Source organism: Neophocaena asiaeorientalis, unplaced genomic scaffold, assembly GCF_003031525.2.
Source record: "Neophocaena asiaeorientalis asiaeorientalis breed wild unplaced genomic scaffold, Neophocaena_asiaeorientalis_V1.1 scaffold129, whole genome shotgun sequence".
Classification (NCBI taxonomy): Eukaryota; Metazoa; Chordata; class Mammalia; order Artiodactyla; family Phocoenidae; genus Neophocaena; species Neophocaena asiaeorientalis.
The window spans coordinates 1351960-1374394 of NW_020172446.1; the positions used below are offsets into that span (position 1 = coordinate 1351960).

Genomic DNA, 22435 nt, shown 5'->3' on the forward strand with positions numbered 1-22435 from the left:
ACACAAGAAACAGAGTTGAACACAGAATTTTATAAAATGTATTTTATACAGTACATTAATTATAAATATATTGTTTATAAAACATATTCGATTTGTTCAATTAGAAAAGAATCACTTTTGTTTTCTAAATTTGGTAGTTAAATGTGAATTTTTAAATAAAAATTCTAGAACCATCTATAATTTCTGTATGGCCAGTTGCATTCAGCTACTAAACAACTGAACCCTCCTTCCCCAAATTAGTGGCTTAAACAAGAGAGACAGGGCTTCCCTGGTGGCGCAGTGGTTGAGAGTCCGCCTGCCGATGTAGGGGACACGGGTTCGTGCCCCGATCCGGGAAGATCCCACATGCCACGGAGCGGCTGGGCCCGTGAGCCATGGCCGCTGAGCCTGCGCGTCCGGAGCCTGTGCTCCGCAACGCAAGAGGCCACAACAGTGAGAGGCCCGTGTACTGCAAAGGAAAAAGGAAAAAAAAACAAAACAAGAGAGACGTTTATTTCTCTCTCTGTAAATGAAGTACAGGAGAAGTTATCCCAGCACTGGTATAGCAGCTCTAAGGTTATTAGAGACAAGTTCCTTCTGTCTTTCTTCTCTACCATCCTGGTGCTTGGCATCCCTTCTCCTGGTCCAAGATGGCAATTGGAGCCTCTTCCCTTTTAAAGAGACTTCCTGGAAGTCTCATATAGCACTTTAGCTACATCTCGTTTGCTGTACCTAGTTGCCAAGGAAGCTGGGAAGTGCCTTTTTATTCTGGTCAGCAGTGCACCCACTTAGAAGTAAGTTTTCTGTTTTGAAGTAGGAAAAAAAGTTACCGTGTGTGAGGTAGGCAACGAGTCTAGCAGTCTCTGCTACAGCTCCCCAGGCTGTGTGAGGTGGGGGAATGAGGGAGAGAGTAGGGACAAGCAAAAGAATAGAGACAACCTATCAGTCTAATAGAAGGCAGGAAGGTGGGCAGGGCAGAAACAAAGGAAAAATGTTACATTTAGAAAATACATACATGATAGAAATGAATCTAATTAATTGGTACTCACCATAAATGTAAATAGACGAAACAGACTGGATAGGTGGAAAATCCAGGTACAGGTGTACCTTGTTTTATTGCAGTTCACACGTAGTGCATCATTTTTTACACGTTGAAGTTTTGTGGCAACCCTGCAACAAGTAAGTTTCCCAGCAGCATTTTCTCACTTGTATCTCTGTGTCACAGTTTGGTAATTCTTGCAGTATTTCAAACATTTTCATTATTGTTGTATTTGCTATGGTAATCTGTGACCAGTGATCTTTGATGATCTATGACTCGCTGAAGGCTTAGGTGATGGTTAGCGTTTTTTAGCAATAAAGTATTTTTAATTCAGGTGGTTTTTTTTTAGGCATAATTCTATTGCACACTTAATAGACTAGTGTCATGTAAACATAACTTTTATATGCACTGGTAAACCAGAAAATTCGTGTGACTTAGCCTATTGCAGTATTCATGTTATTGCCATGGTCTAGAACTGAATCTGCAGTAACACCAAGGTTTTGCCATGTTGTTTATAGGAGCTACCTAGTTGACACTATGCAGAAAGATTAAGAACAAAAAGGTGGGTAAAAATATATCAAGCCCCCCCAAAAAAAAACCTGGTGAAAGCAATATTAATGTGAAAAAACATAGAACTTAAGGGAAAAAAATTATTATTACAGATAAAGAGACGATCATAATAAAATGAAAATACTCAATAAAGACATTTTGAACTAGCTACCTAACAGCACAGCCATGATGGTACTTGAACTCTATAAAGTAAAAAAAAAAAAAAAAGAACCTGAAAAAATGTAAAAGACAAAATTGACAGGTCCACAGTCCCAGAGGGAGATTTTAAACCAACTCTACCAGAAACAGATAGATCAAGCAAAAACCTTAGTAAGAGTGCAGCAGCCAAATTTAAACTTTATCTAATAGATCAAAAGATCTCTATACCCAGGGGATAAGAAATACATATTCCTTTCAGGTATACATGCAACATTTACAAGAATTGACCACATGCTAGATCACAAAAGAAGTCTCAACCGTTTTAACAAATGTATATATAGATGCATCTCCATCCTCACAGCAAATGAAATGAAAATCAGCATTAAAAAAGTTTTTTTTTTTTTTTTTAAATCTGCTTGGGAACTTAAAAATACTCCTAAAGTGGTCTACTTGTTATGCCTTTATTTAAAAAAACAACAACAAAAAAAAAACAAGGAAGACTGAAAGTAAATGAGTTAACTTCAACTCAAGAAGCCAGAAAAGGAAATCCAAAGAAAATCTAAAGAAAAAAATTAAGAAAATAAGTTTTAAATAGCAAAAACTAAAAGTAATCAAAAAAATTAATCAAATAGACCTTTAAAAAACTTACTTTAAAAAGAGAAAATAATGTTAAGAATGAAAAAATGATACAACTTTATATACTGCAGAGATTTTTGAAAGTATCAGAATATTATGAACAACTGCATGCCAGTGAATTTGAAAAATTAGTTTTCTAGAAAAATGTTATCAAAATTAACTCAAGAAGAAATAGAAAGCCTGAATGAATCAGTAACCTTAAAGATTCTGAATCACTAATCAGAAGTCTGCCTTCCCCCAATTCTGCCAAGAACTTCAGGCCCAGATGGTTTTACAGGTAAGTCTTACAAATCCTTCAGGGAGCCAGTAATTCCTATCATACATACACTGTTTTGGAGGAAGGGAAGAAGAGAGGCCACTACCCAATTCATTTTATGAGCTTAATATTACCTTGATACAAGGTTAACATGAAGAAATAAAATTAGAGATGATTTTCACCTAGGAACATCAACATGAAGATTTTTAAAATACATGTAACTAATGCATTTTCCAGCAACAGGGTGAACAAAACACCCCCTAAAACCAACTGAGAGCAACCAAAAATTGGTAAGTTATAAAAACCAACTTCCTGAATACAGTCACGAACTAACAAGAAAGCAAAGAATATGCAGGCCTGGTGCTGAATGAAGGCAGAAATTAACTGAATGAAGGGAAAAATAACTAGAGCACCAGAGCTGCTTTCACCCTGTCAGCATCTGTTGAAGCGGGTGACTTTGAGTATCCAAGGCTGGTCCTTGGAGGGAAGCCCAGGGCCTGCCCAGAGTAAGGTGACTAACAAGGGATCACAAACCACACGCATACTCACACATATGTACACACACAACGGTGGGTCTCCAGAGGGCTGCCTCCTCAGAGAGCTACCTCTAGAATGAGCTAGAAATAACCCCTCATTATCTGAAAGGAAAACTGCCCATCTTGGTCCTTGGCACTAAGCCAAGCAGGGTGGGTGACCATCCCTTGAGAATTTATAATTGTAAGCTAGCTTTTATGAGATTTGCAGTCCAAATTCACACTACCTGGGTGGCCTGAAAAGGCTCAAGCCTGGTCAATTCAGGTCTGATATTGCCCCCAGGCATCTGATGAAAGCAAAGTGAGGGAACCACCTTCATTCCAGACCTTAAAGAACTTCCACAGATGGAGTTCTAAGGAAAATAAGGAGTTCATAGTGCTCTGCAGCGGGAGAGGCCACAGCAGTGAGAGGTCCGCGTACTGCAAAAAAAAAAAAAAAAAGAAATGAAGGGCCTAAAAATATGAGAACTAGTAATTGAGAGCAGGTAACTAGGCAATTGATAGAAATAAAAACTAAATAATTAAAACTCAGTGGATAGGTTTAACATTAGTTTAGACAAAGCTGAAGAGAGAATAGGGAAATGAAAGAAACAATTGAAGCAATTATCCAGAATTCCACTTAAAGAGACCAAGAAATTAAACTTATAAGAGACACATTAAGAGACATGGAAGATAAATGAAAAGGTCTAACATGCATCTAACCAGAGTCAAACAAGGAGAGGAGAGAATGGGTAGAATGATAGAAGGAAGAGAAAAAAGAATCTCAAGAATGATGAAAGACACCACTCTACAGGGTCAGAAAGTCCAGTGTATCCCGAGCTGGAAAAATTAAAAGAAATCTGCTCCCAAGCACCTAGTGAAACCCCAGAATACCAAAGACGAAGAAAATACCTTAAAAGCAGATTAGCTTTGAAGAGAAAATAGCTAAACCAGAATTCTATACCAAGAGAATTTATATTTTTCAAGAAGAGACACGACAAAGAATCTTTCTGAAAAATAAAAACAGAGAGTTAGAACCACAGTAAAGGAAATTCTAAAAGATATGTGTCAGATACGAGGATGTCTGATTACTGAATGAAAGTCTGAAATGCAAAATGAAGAGCAAAGAAATTGGTAAATATGTGGGTACATATAAATAAGCTGACTCTGTAAAATAATATTTTATTGGATTAAAAATACAGGTTAGAGCTAAGTAGCACAACAATAGCATATAAATTGGAAGGGTGGGTGATTATAATTCAACTGTTTAAGGTCCTTGGTTATTCAGGAAAAGGATAAAAGTATTGGTTATATATATACACCAATACCAAAAGTATTGGTATATATATATCTCATGAGTTATAAATACATATAAAATTTTCTAGTGTAGTCATTGAAAGAATAGAAATGAACTTATAACTTCCAAACTAGTGGTTGGGGGTGGGGGAAGCCAGAATGAGAAAAAAAATCATTAGTCTTAAAAAACATAAGAAAGAGGAGACAAAATAACAGGAAAGCTGGGACAAATAAAGATGGTAGAAATAAATCCAAATGTATTAGTAATTACAGTGAATATAAATGGAGAAAAATTATCAAATCAGATTAAAGAAAAAGAATACAGATACATTGCCACTTATTAATGACATCTAATCATAACAGAAAAGTTGAAAGTTTACATTTAAAAAGATATATCAGGCAAATTCTGACATTCTGGAACCTTAATCCAATTTCAGGACCTGTAGTGGCTCAGCAGTGAGCTGCCTCCCATCCCTGAAAGTGCCAGACTATTTTCCATTCACCTTTAACTCCCAGGTTTAGCTCTTCAGGATTCCAGACCAACGTGTAGTTCTGCATCCAAGGTCTCAAGTTCCAGCTTTCATCCCCTGAACCCCACAGGCTGTCAGCAGCTGTGCTCAGCCTCACGGCTGCCTCTCCAGATCGGCGGTTGCCTCTAAGACACCCCTCTGGACTTTAGTGTTACTCTCATCTTGGCTATGTTATCAGCTCTTGATGTATTGAGATTTCTCCCCTCTCCCCATATTTTGTGTAGCACTTTTATTCAGTGACTTCCTCAGGAAGGTTGATATGAATTGCCTAGTCCTCCATCACCAGAAGTGCATTTTCTCAGAGTCCACACAGTGGTTTTGTTTTGTTTTGTTGTACTTTTAAATATTTTATTTATTTATTTTATTGACATACATACAATTGACATACAACAGTATATCAGTTTCAGATGTACAACATAATGATTCAATATTTGCATATTTCGCAAAATGATCACCACAATAAGTCTAATTAACATCCATCACCATGCACAGTTACACTTTTTTTTTCCCTGTGATGAGAACTTTTAAGATTTACTCTCTCAGCAGCTTTCAAATATACAATACAGTATTATTAACTATAGCACACAGTGTTTTTTTTTTTTTTTTTTTTTTTTTTTTTTGGAGCTGCGCCACCAGGGAAGCCCCACACACAGTGTTTTTAAATGCATGTCTTATCGCCACCTAGATGAGCCTTTTGAATCTAAAGAATGACTTCTGCTAATTTTATATACTTCTTGATACCTCATAAAGCACTCTGAACAGTCAGTAAATTATTAAATGAACTTGAATTTGCTTTTGACTCTATTTGATACTGTTCAACACATGTTAAATATCAATAGATGAATATCTATCTAAATCAGGTATCTTCTGCCTAATACATATACTGATTGGTGTACTTTGGCAAAGGATGTTTTTCACAAAAATATAGGGAGAAACAGGTTTGTAAGTGCAAGATAATAAGATCACTGTCAACTTTGGGAATTTAACCTTAATAAGACACTTAGAATTTGTCAAATTTAGGATTTCTTAGGTTGAGTCAATCTGGATATTTACAAAGGAGAGAGGAGGCGGTGTTTATAAATTGAAACAGAATGCTGATTAAATATAGAGAAAGCATTTCCACTGGCTTCCTTATCTGAAGGTTTTTACTAAACCGGGATGAAAGGGCATCCCCCCACCCCTTAGCTGGTCATGAAGTGTCTATTCCAGTGTTACCACTTCCTGTGCGTAATCAGTCAATACTGGTAAAATTCCATTCAACTGGTTTCTGTTCAGTAAAGTTACTTATACTACGCAAATGATACCTTACACTAAGATTGCTTTGCCCACATGATTGCATAAATTATTGAGTTCAGAATATTTTCTAATTCATACTGTAATTTTCTTTTGGACCCGAGGGTAATTTAGAAGTATGTTTCTTAATTTCCAGTCATATAAGATTTTCTAATTATCTTCTTGCTCTTGATTTCTAGCGTAATCTCATTTGATCAGAGGATAGACTCTGTGTGATTTCAGTCCTTAGAAATTTGTGAAGTTTTCATTATATGTTTTGTTTATGTGTTAAAATTATTTGCATTTAATATTCTATGCACATCCATTAGTTTGCTAGTCATATTATTATTGACCAATGTTTCTGCATTCTTACTAATTACTTTGTTTTGTCAGTGCTGAAACATGTGATAAAACCTACTTTGATTCTGAACTTGTCTACTTCTTGTTGTACCTTCCATTTTTGCTTCAAATATTTTGAGAATATATTAGGCTTATTCAAGTTAGAACTGTTATATCTTCCTAGTGTTTGAGTCACTTATCACTATGAAATGTCTTTATATTGCTTTTTGCCTTAAAGTCAGCTTTGCATGAATAAAAAAGTTAAAAGCAGCTTTTCTTTTGGCCGGGGCTTGCATGGTCTATCCTTTTCCCCTCTTTTACTTTCAACCTTTCCATATCCTTATGTTTCAAGTTTGTCCCTCATAAATAGCATATAGTTAGTTTTGTTGTTTATCCCTTCTGACCATCTTTGTCTTTCAAATAAATCATTTAGTTCATTTATTCTTTTTTTTTAATAAGTTTATTATTTATTCTTGGCTGCGTTGGGTCTTCGTTGCTGCGCACAGGCTTTCTCTAGTTGCGGCGAGCAGGGGCTACTCTTTGTTGTGGTGCGTGGGCTTCTCATTGTGGTGGCAAAAGGTAAACAAAATTCTCTTCCTCCTGCTTGATAACCTCGGTTAAATTTCTAGCTCTGTTCCCCTGTTAACCTAGTATGATGTATATCAACTATATTACTATATTACTAGGCAACATCACTTAAGATAAAAATTACGCCTATTGGTAAATTGCACCTGTACTGGGAGAATGATAATTGTCTGGTGGGGATGACATACTTTCGGCTTCCTGAGTGTGATGACTCATGTATTAGGCATGTCCCTTTCAAGGACCCTGGAAGCTATGTCATTAGAGTTGTTACAAGAGATATTGAATCCTATGTGGCATGAGGCTTTTAAACCAAGGGCACTTCCCACATGTGTCTGATACGGACCTCATCTTACTATGCCCGAGCTATTACCTGACTGCGGTATGGGCTGCTGCACGACCTTGACATGCCTGCTGGCAAACCATGTTCTTGTCCTCCTGGGTAGACTCCTGCCAAGTGTGGGCTGTAAGTCTTTTGAGTCAGAATGTTTAGTTGAACCTAGGGAGGCATCCTTTCCTTGCACTGCCGCCCCACCACACTCTACAACTCAGTATTGCAATGATTTTTTATTACTACATTTATTCATGTTATTATTTTGGAAGATTTACATTATAATATTGTTTTGGTGGTTACTCAAGTTATTACAATGTCATTCTGGATTATAGAAATCTAATCTTATTTGGTGCTTTTATCTCCTTCCTGGACAATGCAAGGTCCATAAAACATCTTAATTCCATTTGTCTTCCTCCCAGCTTATGCGCTCTTTTGGTCATGTACTTATAAATATTTATTTTATATATATATATATATATATATATATATATATATATATATATATATATATATATATATATATATATATATATATATATATATATATATATATATATATATATATATATATAGCCAGTAAGATGATGACATCATCATCATCATTATTATTACTACTAGGAATAGTCAGTATCTGTTTAGATTTACTCATTTATTACTTCTTTTTTCCTCTTTCTATATCACCGAGCTTCCTCTTGGACCATTCTTCTTCTGCCTGAACTTCATCCTGTTATATCTGAGGCCTGATGTTGACAAATTCTGGAAATATTTTATGCCGTTTCCCTTCTTGAAGAACGTTTTTGCTGGGTGTGAAATTCTACATTGGCAGTTCTTTAAGCATTTCACAGACAATACTCATCTGTCTTCTGGATTCCATATTTTCTTTTGAGAAGTCAGCTGTCAGTCTATTTGTTGCTCCTTTAGGTAGTCAGCCTTTTTTCTTCTGGCTGCCCTTCTTTGGTTTTCAGAAGTTTAACTGATGTACCTAGGTGTACATTTTTCTTTTTAAATCTTGCTTGCAGTTTGTAGGACTTCTTCAGTTTGTTACAACTTAATTGTTTTTCATCAGTTTTACAAAGCTCTTGGCTATTAGCTCTTCAAATATTGCTTCTGCCCCTTCTGTCTCCTCCCTTTGGGACTCTAGTTACTTAGACCACTTTACAGTGTCTTGTGTGCCTCTTAACCTCTCTTCTTTATTTTCCATCTCCATGATCCATTCTGGGAAAATTCTTCTCACCTTCCTTCTAGTTCACTAATTTTTTTCTTCACCAATTTCTAATCTACTCTTCTGCTGATCCACTGAGTTCTTAATTTCCATTATTGTATTTTTAAGTCCTAAGTTTTCCACTTGGTTTGGTTCTTTTTTGTAGTTTCTCATTCTCTAAAAAAATTCTCAATATTGTCTTTTGTCATCTTGAACATGCTAAGCATAGTTGTTTTAATATTTCTATCTGATAACTCCAATATCTGGACCCTTACAGATCTTTTTATTTTGTATGCTGTTTTGCTATTTCTAATTCATGTTATCTTGGCTCCTTATATATCTGGTTAACTTTTATTTTGTTCCAAACATTATATTTGCAAAACTGTTTATAGATATAATTGGAGGCCCAAGTTTATGTAATCTTTCTCTAGGGAAGATTTATCTTTGCTCCTTTTAGGCACGTAAAAGCACTGATATTCCAAAGAAGCTATTCCAGTTTGAAGGACTGAAATGATTCAAAGCTGAAAGGAACACTTAGTATGTACCAGGGCTGTGCCAATTATTTTACATTCTTCAACAATGCATTTTTACCACAGCTTCTGCCTCTTTCTATTAAATTACTCCTTCTGTTACTTTTAATCATGTTTCTGTAAATACACAAAAACTTGATGTTTGCATGTCTCAATTGTTTACACCCTAGTTTTACCCCCTTTCTACTATTCCTGATGAGTCCTAAAATATAATAATACAAAATTTTAACTGGATGCCTGAGAGTTTCCAGGCATTTAATTGAAGGGAAATTTAAGTTGAAGGGAAAGGAAGAATTTTTTTATAAGTCTATGCCTGAGAAATGAGAGTCACAGAGCTTAATTTGACACAGCTAACACTAATGACACGTCAATGTCTTTAGTCCGGGATTTTTCTCCAGTGAAACTTATCATTTGCTGATTCATTTCTTTAGGAACCATATTATGTACGTTGCATCAAACCCAACGACAAGAAGTCCCCACAGATCTTTGACGATGAACGCTGCCGGCATCAAGTAGAGTATCTTGGACTCCTGGAAAATGTGAGGGTGCGTCGGGCAGGATTCGCCTTCCGCCAGACCTATGAGAAGTTTCTTCACAGGTGAGAATAGACTAAACAAGGAAACCTGCTAGCACACTGAGAATTATGGAGTCCTCTCCATGTTTAACCGTGCATCAGCTCCTGTCAGACAATCTAAATGTTTGTTGAATGAACAGAAGAGATGAGGAAACTGCAACTGTGAAAGACCTTCCCAGAATCGGCAGGAGTCCCCTCGAGTCTGTGGTTTATGGACCATGGGGAATATTTTTATTCTTCATGGGGAAAATGGGGGCATGTAGTATAGGAGAATAAACAAGGATTTGGAGTCACAGCTGGGTTGGAATCCTGGCTATGCTACTCATTTGCTGCACGACCTTGAGCTAGAAATTTAGCTTCTTTGACTCTCCTTCTGCATCTATAAAATGAGTATAGTAACACTACCTCATAAGCCTTTTGTTGTGAGGATTAAATTAACCAAAGTAAAAAGGCTACGTGCCTGGCACATAATAGATGTTCAATTAATGCTGCTTAGCATTACCAATATTGCTAACTATAATAATAACAAAGTATTAAGTAGTTAATCATGGAGGCCCTAAAATTAGTCTACCTGATTGAATCCTGGCTTTGCCATTTCTTAGCTTTTTGACCTTAGCCAAATCATATAACCTTTCCATGCCTCAGGTTCCTATGTATAAAATGGGGGAAATTAATTAATTTTTTTAAATGGGAATAATAATGGTAACTACCTGGTAGGGCTGCTGGGGGATGAAGTAATATATGTGAAGTACTTAGAATGGTACCTGGCATATAGTAATCACTCAATAAGTGTAAGGTATCATTGCCATTGTTATTTATTGTTACTAACAATAATGATAGTTGACACCTGGTATCATAAAAATAGTGTTTTAAATTCCATCTATTCATCTATTTTAAAATATTTATTGAGCATTTCCTATGTTGTAGATTGCAGATTCCACAAAATATGAATAAACAAATACATAAAACATTGATCGGTGAGAAGAGTCTCTAAGGAGATAATAATGGCAGGAAGGGGTCAGCCATACAAAGGTCAAAGAAAAGAGCAGGTGAAGCAGAGGAAACAGCAGAGAAAAGTCTCTCTTGCAATAATAAGTGGTGTTTTAGGTACCAAACATCATCCAGTGTGGTTGGAGGATGCTGAGTGACAGGGCAGTGGTGTAGCATGAGATCAGAGATGGACATAGGCCAGATCATTTTGAATGTTGTAATCCAGACTAAACAGTTCAGATTTTGGCTAAGTGTGGTGGAAAACCACTGGTGGATTTTATGCAGGGAGCAAGCCAGTCTTATGGATGTCTTAAGATATCACTGTGGCTGCTGTGTGAATAGGAAGCAAGGAGACATTTAGAGATGCTATTGCAGGAATCCAGGAGAGGCAGCTCAACGAGAGTGCCTTGAACAAGGAATTATTGTAGATCCAAGAGTAGTGGACTGATTCAGGCTATGTTTTGTGGAAAGGTGGACTAGACTTGCTCGTGGATTGGCGTGATGAGAGAGTAGTAGAGAGAGATGAAGGGTAACAAGTAGATTCTGGCTGGAGCATCTGGGTAAGCATAGTACCATTTGCTGAGGTGAGAAAGATGGGGGAAGAGAAGCTTGAGGAGGAGGACATGAAACTGGGGCAAAGGTGGAATCAAGGTTGTCTCCTGACTGTGTTAGGTTTGAAATGGCTACTAAATGTCTAGGTAGAAATACTAAGTAAGTTCTTAGCCATACAAATCTGGAGTTCTGGGAAGAGTCCAGGCTGGAAATAGAAATTTTGGAGTTATTGGTATACAGATTGTATGTAAAGTCTTGGAACTGGATAGAAAAGAGGAGGAGGCCCATGCCAACATTTAGCTTTGTGGTCTGACATGAAAGAACGAGCAAAGAGAGAGAAGAAGCAACCAAGAAGCTAGAAGAAATATCAGAAGAGGGTTATGTCACAGAAGCCAAGAGAAGATGGCATTTCAAGAAGAAAAGTACAGTTATCATATTAAATGTTGCTGTGCCATCAAGTAAGATAAAAGCAGGAGCTTAACCATTAGACTAGGCAACATAGAGGTCAAAGGAGAAAAGGCTGGACAGAGCCCCATTTGAGCAGGATGGGGAAGTGAAGTGAGAAGTTGGATGTCTCTGGACAACTCAAGAATGTGTGCTACGAATGAGAGCAGAGAAAACTAGAAGCAGCAGCCAGAGTGGAATGTGAGGTCAAGGAGATACTAGAAAATGTTTGTATGCAGGTAGGGATGATTCAGAACAGAGGGAGAAACCAGCGACACAGGAGGGAGGGAGATAATTGTAATAATAACATCCTTGAGAAGGCAAGGAATGAAATCCCAAGCACAAGTGGAAGGTTTGTCAGCTTTAGATGGGAGCAGGGATGCTTCACCCTTAGCAACAGGATGAAAGGCAGAGAATATGAATGCAGATGCAGGAAACCTCGAAGCTTGGCTGATGGCAAAGACGAAGATGCTCCTATCTGATTGCTTCCATTTCCTCAATAAAGTATGAGGCAAGGTCATGAGCTGAGAGTGAAGATTAGGAGATGTGGTGTAGGAGGTTGGAGGGGAAATGAAAATACTCATTTTGGAGAGTGGGAAAGCATAGGTGTGTACAGTAGTTTTGCTGCTAGGAAGATCTGAGCGCCCACTTGACATTTGAGGTTATAAGTGTAGAGTGACACCACCGAGCACTGTCTGTTGTTCTCCACCAGTGTTCAGCTACTTGTGTGAAGAAGTGAAAGGGGGGCTTCCCTGGTGGCGCAGTGGTCGAGAGTCCGCCTGCCGATGCAGGGGACGCGGGTTCGTGCCCCGGTCCGGGAAGATCCCACATGCCGCGGAGCGGCTGGGCCCGTGAGCCATGGCCGCTGAGCCTGCGTGTCCGGAGCCTGTGCTCCACAACGGGAGAGGCCACAACAGTGAGAGGCCCGCGTAACAAAAAAAAAAGAAGTGAAAGGGATTTACACTAATTGGAGACTCTTGGAATGAATAAAACTTTATAGCAGAATAGCCTAGAAAATGGAAACAGTTTTATACTGATCAAAAGGTTATGCTCAAAACTTATCATTTTCCTTACTGAAATCATACTGTTCTTGAAACTTGGTTTTTTTTAAATTGAGGCTGTAGAGTAGGAGTGTTGTCATGAGTAGAGATGTGTTCATTCTGAGTCTTGACTTCAAACAGTGTCAAATTATATTAATAGGAAGATTGTTAGTCCCTTGTCATTACTCAGAATTCTAGCAATTACTCAATTGTAGTATTGATTTTTGTGTTGTCACGTATATAAGATCAGCAGAAGTTGAATATTAGAATGAGCAGGGTGGGAATGGGTAACTATAGGATGGGGCTGAACTAAAAGTATATTTACCTAAAATATATATTTATCTAACTAAAAATATATGATCATGACACCACGATAATAGAAGCCATGGAAAGAAGTTGAAATAAGAGAATAAGCAAGCTCGACCTGGAGGGACAAGGACTTTGCAAGTGCGTGTCCTCACTCGCAATCTCTCTATGCACCTATTTTACTTTCAACTCAAGATGTTGGGTGTGTTTTTTGGCATGAAAGACATGCTATGAGGATTGGATTCTGTTTTCTAATGCTCATGTAAAAATAGAAAAGATTAAGAAGAACCTATGAATTTCAAATATGATGGTCTTAGGAGTACAAGCTTAAATCTCCAGTTCCCACTCCAGAACATCCCCCAGTAATATAAAATACGTGTATTTAAAGCCACGTTAACGCATAGCCGCACTATGGAATCAAAAGGGGGATTCTCAGTGAACCTGAAAGATGTGAATCACTCCTAAATACAGTATGAAGCAGACATGAAGGCCCAGGAGTAAGCCGAGGTCACAGTTTGAAGGAAAGACTGCCTTGTGAGGCTTGAGCTGCCATTCAGGAAGCATCTCAGCTACTGTGCTGGAGTTTACCCAGCTGCCGCACCGGGAGGTTAATGGCCAGTGCGAGTAACCACCTCAGCAACTGTAACGTAGACATCATAGGTATATTGGCCAAGATAGCCACCTAACAAGAGGCCAACGAAGGCCAAGATGTACATGTACGTAGAAGGACTCTGGGAAAGGAGACGAGATAACAGTTAAACATCTGAGAAAGGCCAGACCAATGAAAAGGAGACAATAAGCTCAACAAATAAAAAACCTCACCCCCAAGGGACCAGAGCAAGGAGTGAAAGACATTAGAATAAACCTATTTCATATTCTCCAAGAGATAAAGGAGAGAATTATGGTCCTAAAATAGGAGTACAAAGTTAGAAACAAGAACAGGTAGTTATTAAAAAGAACTGATTAGAGATTTAGAAAATGAAAACCAGATCAAGCACAATGAAAGAGTGAATTGTCCATCAGTAGAAGGAGTCGGCAATTTGTAGTGTCATCATACAGTGGTTACTAAGCAGCGTTAAAGAGAATGAATGGCTAATACAGCAACAACATGGATGCATAAAACATTAGGCTGAAAGGGAGTCGCCAAAGAGTAATTTCTTGATGCTGCCATTTACACGAAGTTTAAGAACAGATAGAAATCAGAGCAGTGCTTTGCTCTGGGTTGGGGGTTGACTGGAAAGGGAGAAGGGCAATGGGGGAACTCTTTGAGATTTTGGAGATGATCTGTATCTTGATTGGCCTGTCAGTTCTATGGGTGTACACACTTTTCAAACTTACTGATTCGTGTACTTAAATGTGTGCATTTTACTATACATAAAGTTTACCACAATTAGAAAAACTTTTTTCTTGACTAAACTTCCTGTAAACAACTTAGTGAGCTAGAAGATCGAGCTGAAGACTTCTTCCAGGCCTCATCACAAAGAAAGAGAGATGGGAAGTACTCAAGAAAGGTCAAGCTGCGTATAAGGTTGATCCAGGAGAGCCAGAAGCCATCTAACTGGAGCTCCAGAAGGAAAGAGGAGTCTAGGGGTCAGAATGAAAGAATACACTGAGTGTAAAACATATGAAGTTTTTTAATGAAACTTAAGTACATTATGTTCACTTTCAGAATGTTAGACATAAATAAAAATGCTTAGCGCTCCCAAGAAGAAAGGCAAACTACCTATGAGGGAACGAGACTCATACTGACATCAGACTTCTCGTCAGCAACAGTCAGTGTAAACAGATGAAGGAGCAGTATCTTCACAGTGAAGGGGAGTGAAGTTTATGCTTAGAATTTTATTCCATGCCAAGTTATCATTCAAGAGTGTGGGCAAAATAAAAACGTTTTCTGACATATATAGGCTCAGAAAGTTTACTATTCTGAGAGGGTCATAGACCCTCTGAAAAATCTCTAGAGGGTATACTTTAGCAAAAGGGAGAATAAATGCAGGAGGAAGATATGGAATGCAAAAAAGCAACATTGAACAAATAAGTAGGTAAAACTTTTTGTGAAATCTGAACAAGTATTGATTGTAAGGAGGAAAAAGAAGTCTGTAGTAATCATTTGCAACAAAAAATAGTAGTGAGAAATATAGAGAAGTAAAGACTTTTGTACTCCTTATGGGAAGAATTACAGATGTTAATGAACTAGACAGGAAAAAGTATGTATTTTTACATAAATAAATTTTTACATATTTAATTTTTCAGAATGATAATAATAATAGTGCTGACATTGTGAAGTGCTCACACCATATGTACCCGGCACTGTTTTAAACAGTCTGCATGTAGTCTGTCCCTAAAGCCGACAACCAGATGAGGAGAGCGTGTTACCGCCATTTTATGCAGATGAGGAAACCGAGACACACGAAGGTTAAGGAACTTGCCTCAGGTCCCGGAGCCAAGTAGTGGTGTAGCCGTGTCTGAACTCAGGCAGTTGGCTCCTGAACCTATCGTCTTTAACAGTGCACCGCCTCACAACTGAATGTGCGGCTTTATCAGAGGAAGGAATAAAATGGCATAAAGAAAACTCAGTCTGCCTGAGAGAAAATAGGGTAAAAAGCAACAAAGAGAAAGCACAATTAATAGAAAACATTAAATGAGAAGTTGAGAAAATTGAAACATATTAATAATCACAATAAAAGTGTCAAACTTGCCCTTTAAAAGACAGAATTGTGGAAAGACTGAAGTCTCTCCAGTTGATGACTATCTAAGTCGAGATTAGGTCCTCTCTACTAGAGTCGTCTAGGAAGAGTGCTGGATGAGATGGTGGGATGTGCCTCTGGGAAGATGGCCTATCCCTCCTCTGCAGGCTGTGTTTATCTGCCACTTTACATAAAATGAGTTTGTTCACATTGAAAAACTGACATTTTAATGTCATACTGATTGAACTAATTAACAGTGGGACATGGGGTAGGATGGAAGGTGTGTAGGACATTGGATGAATGTTTTCAGTCCTGGTGGGAGAAAAAGTAACATTTTCTGCAATGAGTTTGTGCTTTTAGATTCTGCAGATTTTTTGTAAGCTAGCTGTGAACCTAAATTTCTACTTGTCACTTTCATTTTCATTCTTTTATTGAAAAAGAGAGAGAAGGATTTTAAATGTACTGATAACCTTAAAAGCTGCTGAAGTCTTTCAGGGAGGTAAAACGGGTTGTCAGGAAGCAGCTGAATTTAGCTTTTTAATTTGCAAGTTCAGGATGCTGGTTTGCTGAAGAACTTGGGGCATGCCCTTGACCGTCAGGAAGAAGGGAAGGGCGCCGTTACCCTGATGTGTTAGCTGAGCAGTGTGGCAGTAGGATTGCTTCTAGTTTCTGCAACACGCCTAAAACTTTAAACAAATGCCGTTACTCCCTGTTGACTCTTATTCTATCAACAGTTCTATAATGAATTTGGAAGTTTTTAGATTTTATTTCCTTTTTTCACGTGACGTCACTTAATATTACCTTTCTCTTCATATTAGAACTCTTTGGTTTCTGTTTCTGTCTCTATCTGGCAAGTGACTAGACTTTTAAATGTATTTTCTTCCATTCTTTCATTCAGTAGATATCTCGTTCCTCATTGTATGGTGGACAACACGATAGGCACATGGTGTATAGCGGGGAACAAAACAAAGTCCCTGCCTTCGTGGTACCCATAGACTGACATTCAACAGACAAACACACAAATCAATATGATTACAAACTGTGATGAATGGTGTGAGGAAAAGAAACCCATCTGGCTGCCCTAGAGAGGAATAATGGGGGTGGGGGTTGATGGTTGTTGAAGGAGAATCAAAAACAGACTATGAGGAGTCTCAGCCTTTCAAAGAGTAGATTAAAAAGCATTCCAGGCAATGGGAACAGCATATGCAAAGTCTCCAAAGCAAGAAAGAGGCAACCGCATTACAGGACCCTAAAGAAGGCCAAGGCGACTGGAGTAGAATAATGAAAGCAGGCGTAAAAGATAAAGATGAGGTGAGGCTCTTTGGAATACTACTCTGGCTGCTAAATATGCAGAATGGGTTGAAGAGGAAATGGAAAACAAGTTAGGAGTCTACTGTAGTCAACTTGATGGTGGCGTATATTAGGATTGTAGCAGTAAAGATGAGAATAGTTGAATTTTAAATATATTTTGGAGGTGGAGTCAATAGACCTGATGATGGATTAGAAGGAATGATAGAGAAGAGAAGGGATCAAATATGACTCCCAGGATTCTGGCTTTAGTAACTGAGGACATTGAGGTAGGAAGGACTGAAAGAGGAATTTAAGACACCTTTAGGTCTATATAGGCATTGGATATGTGAGTCTGAATCTCAGAACTGAGAACTGGGCTTGGGATAGTAAATGCATGAGTTGAAAAACAAAGTGGATGGAATAGATGAAGCGATGTGGGAGGTTGTACATAGAGAGAAGGGGGCCTGATATGAGCTCTGGGACACTCCAACATTTGGGGGTCCAGGAATGAGGAGTTGCCAGAAAATGAGATTGAGAAGAGATATCCAGAGAGACAGAAGGAAGCTAGGGAGAGTGTGCTGTTGTGGAAGCTAAGATGGAAATCAGGAAAAGAGAGAGACATCAAGAAGAAGGGATCAGATGCCCCTTAGATACATAGCATCTTAACCAGAAATGTATAAAGCCCTAGGAGAAGAACATGAAGACTCCTGAAAGGCACGATAGACTTGAACTAATGGAATGATACGCCTTGTTCTTGGATAGGACAACTCAACGTCAAAGCTAAATTTAATGAATTTAACATGGGAACCCAATAAAAATACCCGAAAGGATTCTTTTGTTTTGTGATTGTTTTTCCCTGGAACTATGCAAATTGTCTCTAAAGTTCATATAGAAAAATGAACACATAGGAATATCTAGAAATACCTTTAAAAAGGAAAAGAAGGAGAAAAGACCACCAGATATTAAAATATACTTATAACATCTATAATTAGACATTTGCAGTACTGATGGGGCCGAGGGACAGACAAAGCAATGAAACAGACCAGAAAGCCCAGAAATGAACGGAAGTACATATGAAAGTTTAGCATATGATAAAATGGCATATATTAAATCGGAGGGAGAAAGACAGATGTGTTAGTAAATAATATTGGAAATAGCCTTTTGTCAGAAGTTGGATCCGTATCGAAATAAACTCCAAAGGGACCAGAGATCTAAACGTAAAATGTGAAAACATAAGTACTGGAAGAACCCGTAGGTGAATTACTCTGTAACCTGAATGTGAGGAAAACCTTTCTCGCTGTGTCTTAAGGTTAAGATGCAGTATGTGAAAAACATTACTAAATTTGACTACGTGGATTAAACAACTTTGCACCAAGGGTGGAGGAGAAGTACTGCAGTAGGCAGCCTTCTAAGCTGGTCCCAGTGATCCCCACCTACTGGTATTCATGCCTGTGTAATCCCCTTCCTGTGAGTGTGGGCTGGCCCTAGTGAATTGCTTCTAGCAAAATGGAATGTGTCAAAAGTGATGGGATGTCGCTCGTGAGATTAGGCTACAAAAGGCTGAGACTCTGTGACTACTGTCTGACTCACGGTCACCCTCACACTAACCTATGAGAGGGCCACGTACTGAGGAACTGTTGGCTGCTTGTATGTAGAATTGCAAATGATCTGTGTATTGACCTTATGTGCAGAACTGTGCTTAGTTTTCTTTTAGCGATGATACTTTATCTGAAGATCTGCTTGATGTCCTTTGAAGCGAGTCATATTGTTCATAAGTGATGTTTTGTTCCTTCCCCAGTCATTTACCCGTTCAAAAACCCATGACAGAGGCATCCTTTTCTTGTTTCTATTTGTAAAGACAATGCTTCCAAGGTTGCCACATTACAAATAATATTTGCTGCAAGTTTTTGGCAAATAGCTTTTATTAAATTAAGGAATACCCTTCTAATCCTTGTTTAGTGAGTGTTGTATTTTATTGAAGGAGTGTTGTACTTTATTGAAGCCTTTTTCTATGACTCTTATCAGGCTAATGAAACTCACCCCTATTCCTAGTTTGCTCAGAAGTTTTTTTTTCTTTCTTTCTATGAAGCATCTTGAATTTTATTGGATAGCTTTTCTGCATCTATTGATACCACATGGTTTTTCTCCCTTAACCCGTGCCCTGTTCTTTTTTTCATCCAGGTACAAAATGATCTCTGAGTTCACCTGGCCCAACCATGACCTCCCTTCAGACAAAGAGGCTGTCAAGAAACTGATTAAACATTGTGGCTTTCAGGATGATGTAGCTTATGGGAAGACCAAAATTTTCATTCGAACACCCCAAACATTGTTTACCTTGGAAGAGCTCCGTGCCCAGATGCTCGTAAGGATTGTCCTCTTTCTACAAAAGGTAATTTAATATTTTACATATAAGGATAAGGCCTTACTTTTATGTTCTTAAAGATGAGTTGAATGTTTTCTTTGATTCAAGAAATGTTCACGATGGTATACTTTTTGGCATCTATGCATATCTTAAGAGCGTTTTCTGTTGCCTCCACACATGGAAAACTTACTGGGCTGCGTGAACTCAAAATTATTTTATCCTCAAAGCTCTGAAGCTATTCTGTCTTCTGGTATTTAGAAACAGAGAGATGTCTGAAGCAGTCTGGTTTTTGTCTCTTGCAGTTAACTGAGTTGTTTCCCTCAGCTTAACTGCATAAAGGACTTTTTCTATCTTATAATTTACAAGCTTGGCCAGCCTGTGTGCGACCACCTCCCTCACCCATCACGACCCACCGCCAGCACTTGCCAAGGTGTGCGGTGCTGACTCAGCTGTCCTCGTAAGACCGTGGTACCTGTCATCACTGATCTGTGCAGGGCCCCTTCTCATTTCATTCAGTCACTCAGGTATTTCTTTTTATCCCTCTTACCCATTTCCATACCTTCTGATTGAACCATTTTAATGTAAAAAAATTATGTATGCATATAAAAAGAAATCGTGTTCCTCTAGGAGAATGTCCTTGGGACATCCATCAGGGGAAAGGTGGCTGGGTCATTGGGTATACGTAGACCTAATTGGCGTAAGTAGTGCCAGGCTCCTCTCCAAAATATCTGCCAGTTTGCACATCACCAGTTTGTATGTAGAGGTTACTATGTGCCCACATCCTTAGCAGTATCATCCAGGTACCTAAATTTTGCCAGACTAGTAAGTATAATGATATCTCATTGTTGTTCTACTTCCTGTTTCTCTGATTACCATTGAATTTGAGCATCTCATTAAATGCTTGTTTGCTTTTTGGGGTTTCCTGTAAACTGCCTGTTCATATCTTTTATCCATTTTTCTACTGTAATTGGTATCATTTTCTTGTTGATTAGCAGGAATTCCTTGACTATTGTAGACATTAATCTCTATTCACTTTAGATACCATACATATATTCTCCTGTTCTGTCGGCATTCTAATGTGCTTTGTTGAAGAGAATCCTTAATTTTGACATAATCAAGTTCTTTGATTCTTTTTTTTTTTTTTGGGCCTTATATTTTGTGCCTTGGAATTTTATTTAAGAGGGCTTTCCTTGTATCTAGGTCACAAAGGTACTATCCTATGTTTTCTTCTATGAACTGTATAGTTTTACCTTTCACATTTAGGTCTTTAATCCATTCAGAATCCATCTATGTATGTGGTTCTCTCTAGGAAACCAATTTCACTTTCTTCTATATGGTGAGCAAGTTTTCTCAATACCATCTAAATACTAAATAATCTGTTGTTTCCCTATTGATTTGTGGCGCCACTTCTATTATGTATGAAGTTTATATATATATATATATATATACATATACATATATATGTATTCTGTTTCTGAGTGCTCTATTCTGTTCCATTTCTGTATCTGCCTCTTTTCGTACTACTGCCACGTAGTTTTTATTGTAGTATGTTTTAGTATATGGTAGGAAAAGTCCATCTTCTCTATTCTTCTTTATTGAGGTTGATTATTCTATACATAGACCTTTATTCTGTAATATAAATTTTAATCTGTGTTTATTGAGTTCTTTAAATTCGACAATACTCTTTATTAGGATTGCATCGAATATATAGGTTATTTAATTTTAAAGGATTAACGTTTTTATAATATTAAATCATCTTAAGAGTATTGAATAAGCTTATTTAAATCATTTTATTGACTTTTAGACTTAGGTCTTAAGAACTCATAGTTAATTCCTAGATATTTTATTGTTTTTGTAGCTGCTGTGCTTTTATTATTGTGTTTTTATTATATTTTCTACGTGTCAATGTTGGTATAGAGAAGTAATATTGGCTTATGTTGGTTTAACTGTATCCAGAATGAAACGTTTCTTGATTCACATTTGCTGATTCTATTAGTTTTTCTGGGTAAAAGATTATATCATGTGCAGATTATAAAAGTTCCCTTCCAATTGCCAAGATGTTTCTGAGTGTTGGTCTCGTTCATTTATTTTTCCTAGAACTCAGGAAAACTTTTGGAGTGGAATACTAAATTCTGTTTCATCTTAGAACAGTTTCCTTCTATTAATTGTTTTTTTTTAATACTGCTTTTACTCCGTTCTGTTTTCTTTCTCAAGACAGCTTGTAAATTTGCAAGGTGAATCTCTGTTTTTTGTCTGCTGTAGTGAGTTATTTTCATGCATCTGTTCTACTGTATATTCAAATCCTTACTTTTGATCTTCCCTACTTACCAGTGGGAGTTTTTGTTGTTGCAGATCTGATACTTTGTCTTTCTTCTTCATACCTATCCAAGACACTGACCAGACTCAGGGCTTGGCCTCTCAGTTTGGTTGGGACAGTCCTGGTTTCTGACTGTGGTCTGTTGTAAATATTAGTAGGAAACCTTTCACTCTCAAAGTGTCCCAGCATGGGTAACAAATGATACAATAGTCACCCTACCGTGAACTCACTTTCTTTCCACTTGTTGGCTGGTAGAATCCTCTTCTTAAATCTACATCGGCATTTTGTTTACTTCTTTCACAACTGTCAGTGTCCCACAGACTTTCACCTATTGCAGCTCTGTCAGCCAAAGATGGGGCCCACCCTGTCCCTCCCCACCCCAGGGCCCAGCTCTTACAGAAAAGGTTGAATTCCAGATATACACGCCTACTAGGACTCGTCCTTTCTCAGTCCTCTCTACAGCACCTCTGCTTGCTTTCTGGTGAGAAATTACAATTTCCACCTAGAAAAGAGAGATTCTAAAAGACGAGGGATGGCTGCTTCAAAAACTATCACCTGCGCCCTGGAGGGAAAGCTGTCCAGTCTTCTCTGTGGTGTAGATCTTGCGTTTCTTAACCATAAGGCAGTGAGTAGGGTATGACCTCCCTCTAAATTCTCAGGCA

The 22435-nt window shown here is 38.0% G+C and overlaps 1 protein-coding gene across 1 annotated transcript in view; it reads left to right on the forward strand.

The window, feature by feature from the left end:
• MYO1D (myosin ID) overlaps positions 1 to 22435 on the forward strand; it is a 337803-nt gene that overhangs the window by 134170 nt on the left and 181198 nt on the right. Inside the window, exons 15-16 of the mRNA XM_024736888.1 lie at positions 9646 to 9812; positions 19276 to 19483. Coding sequence (XP_024592656.1) covers positions 9646 to 9812; positions 19276 to 19483 — 375 coding nt within the window. The remainder of the gene's footprint in view (positions 1 to 9645; positions 9813 to 19275; positions 19484 to 22435) is intronic.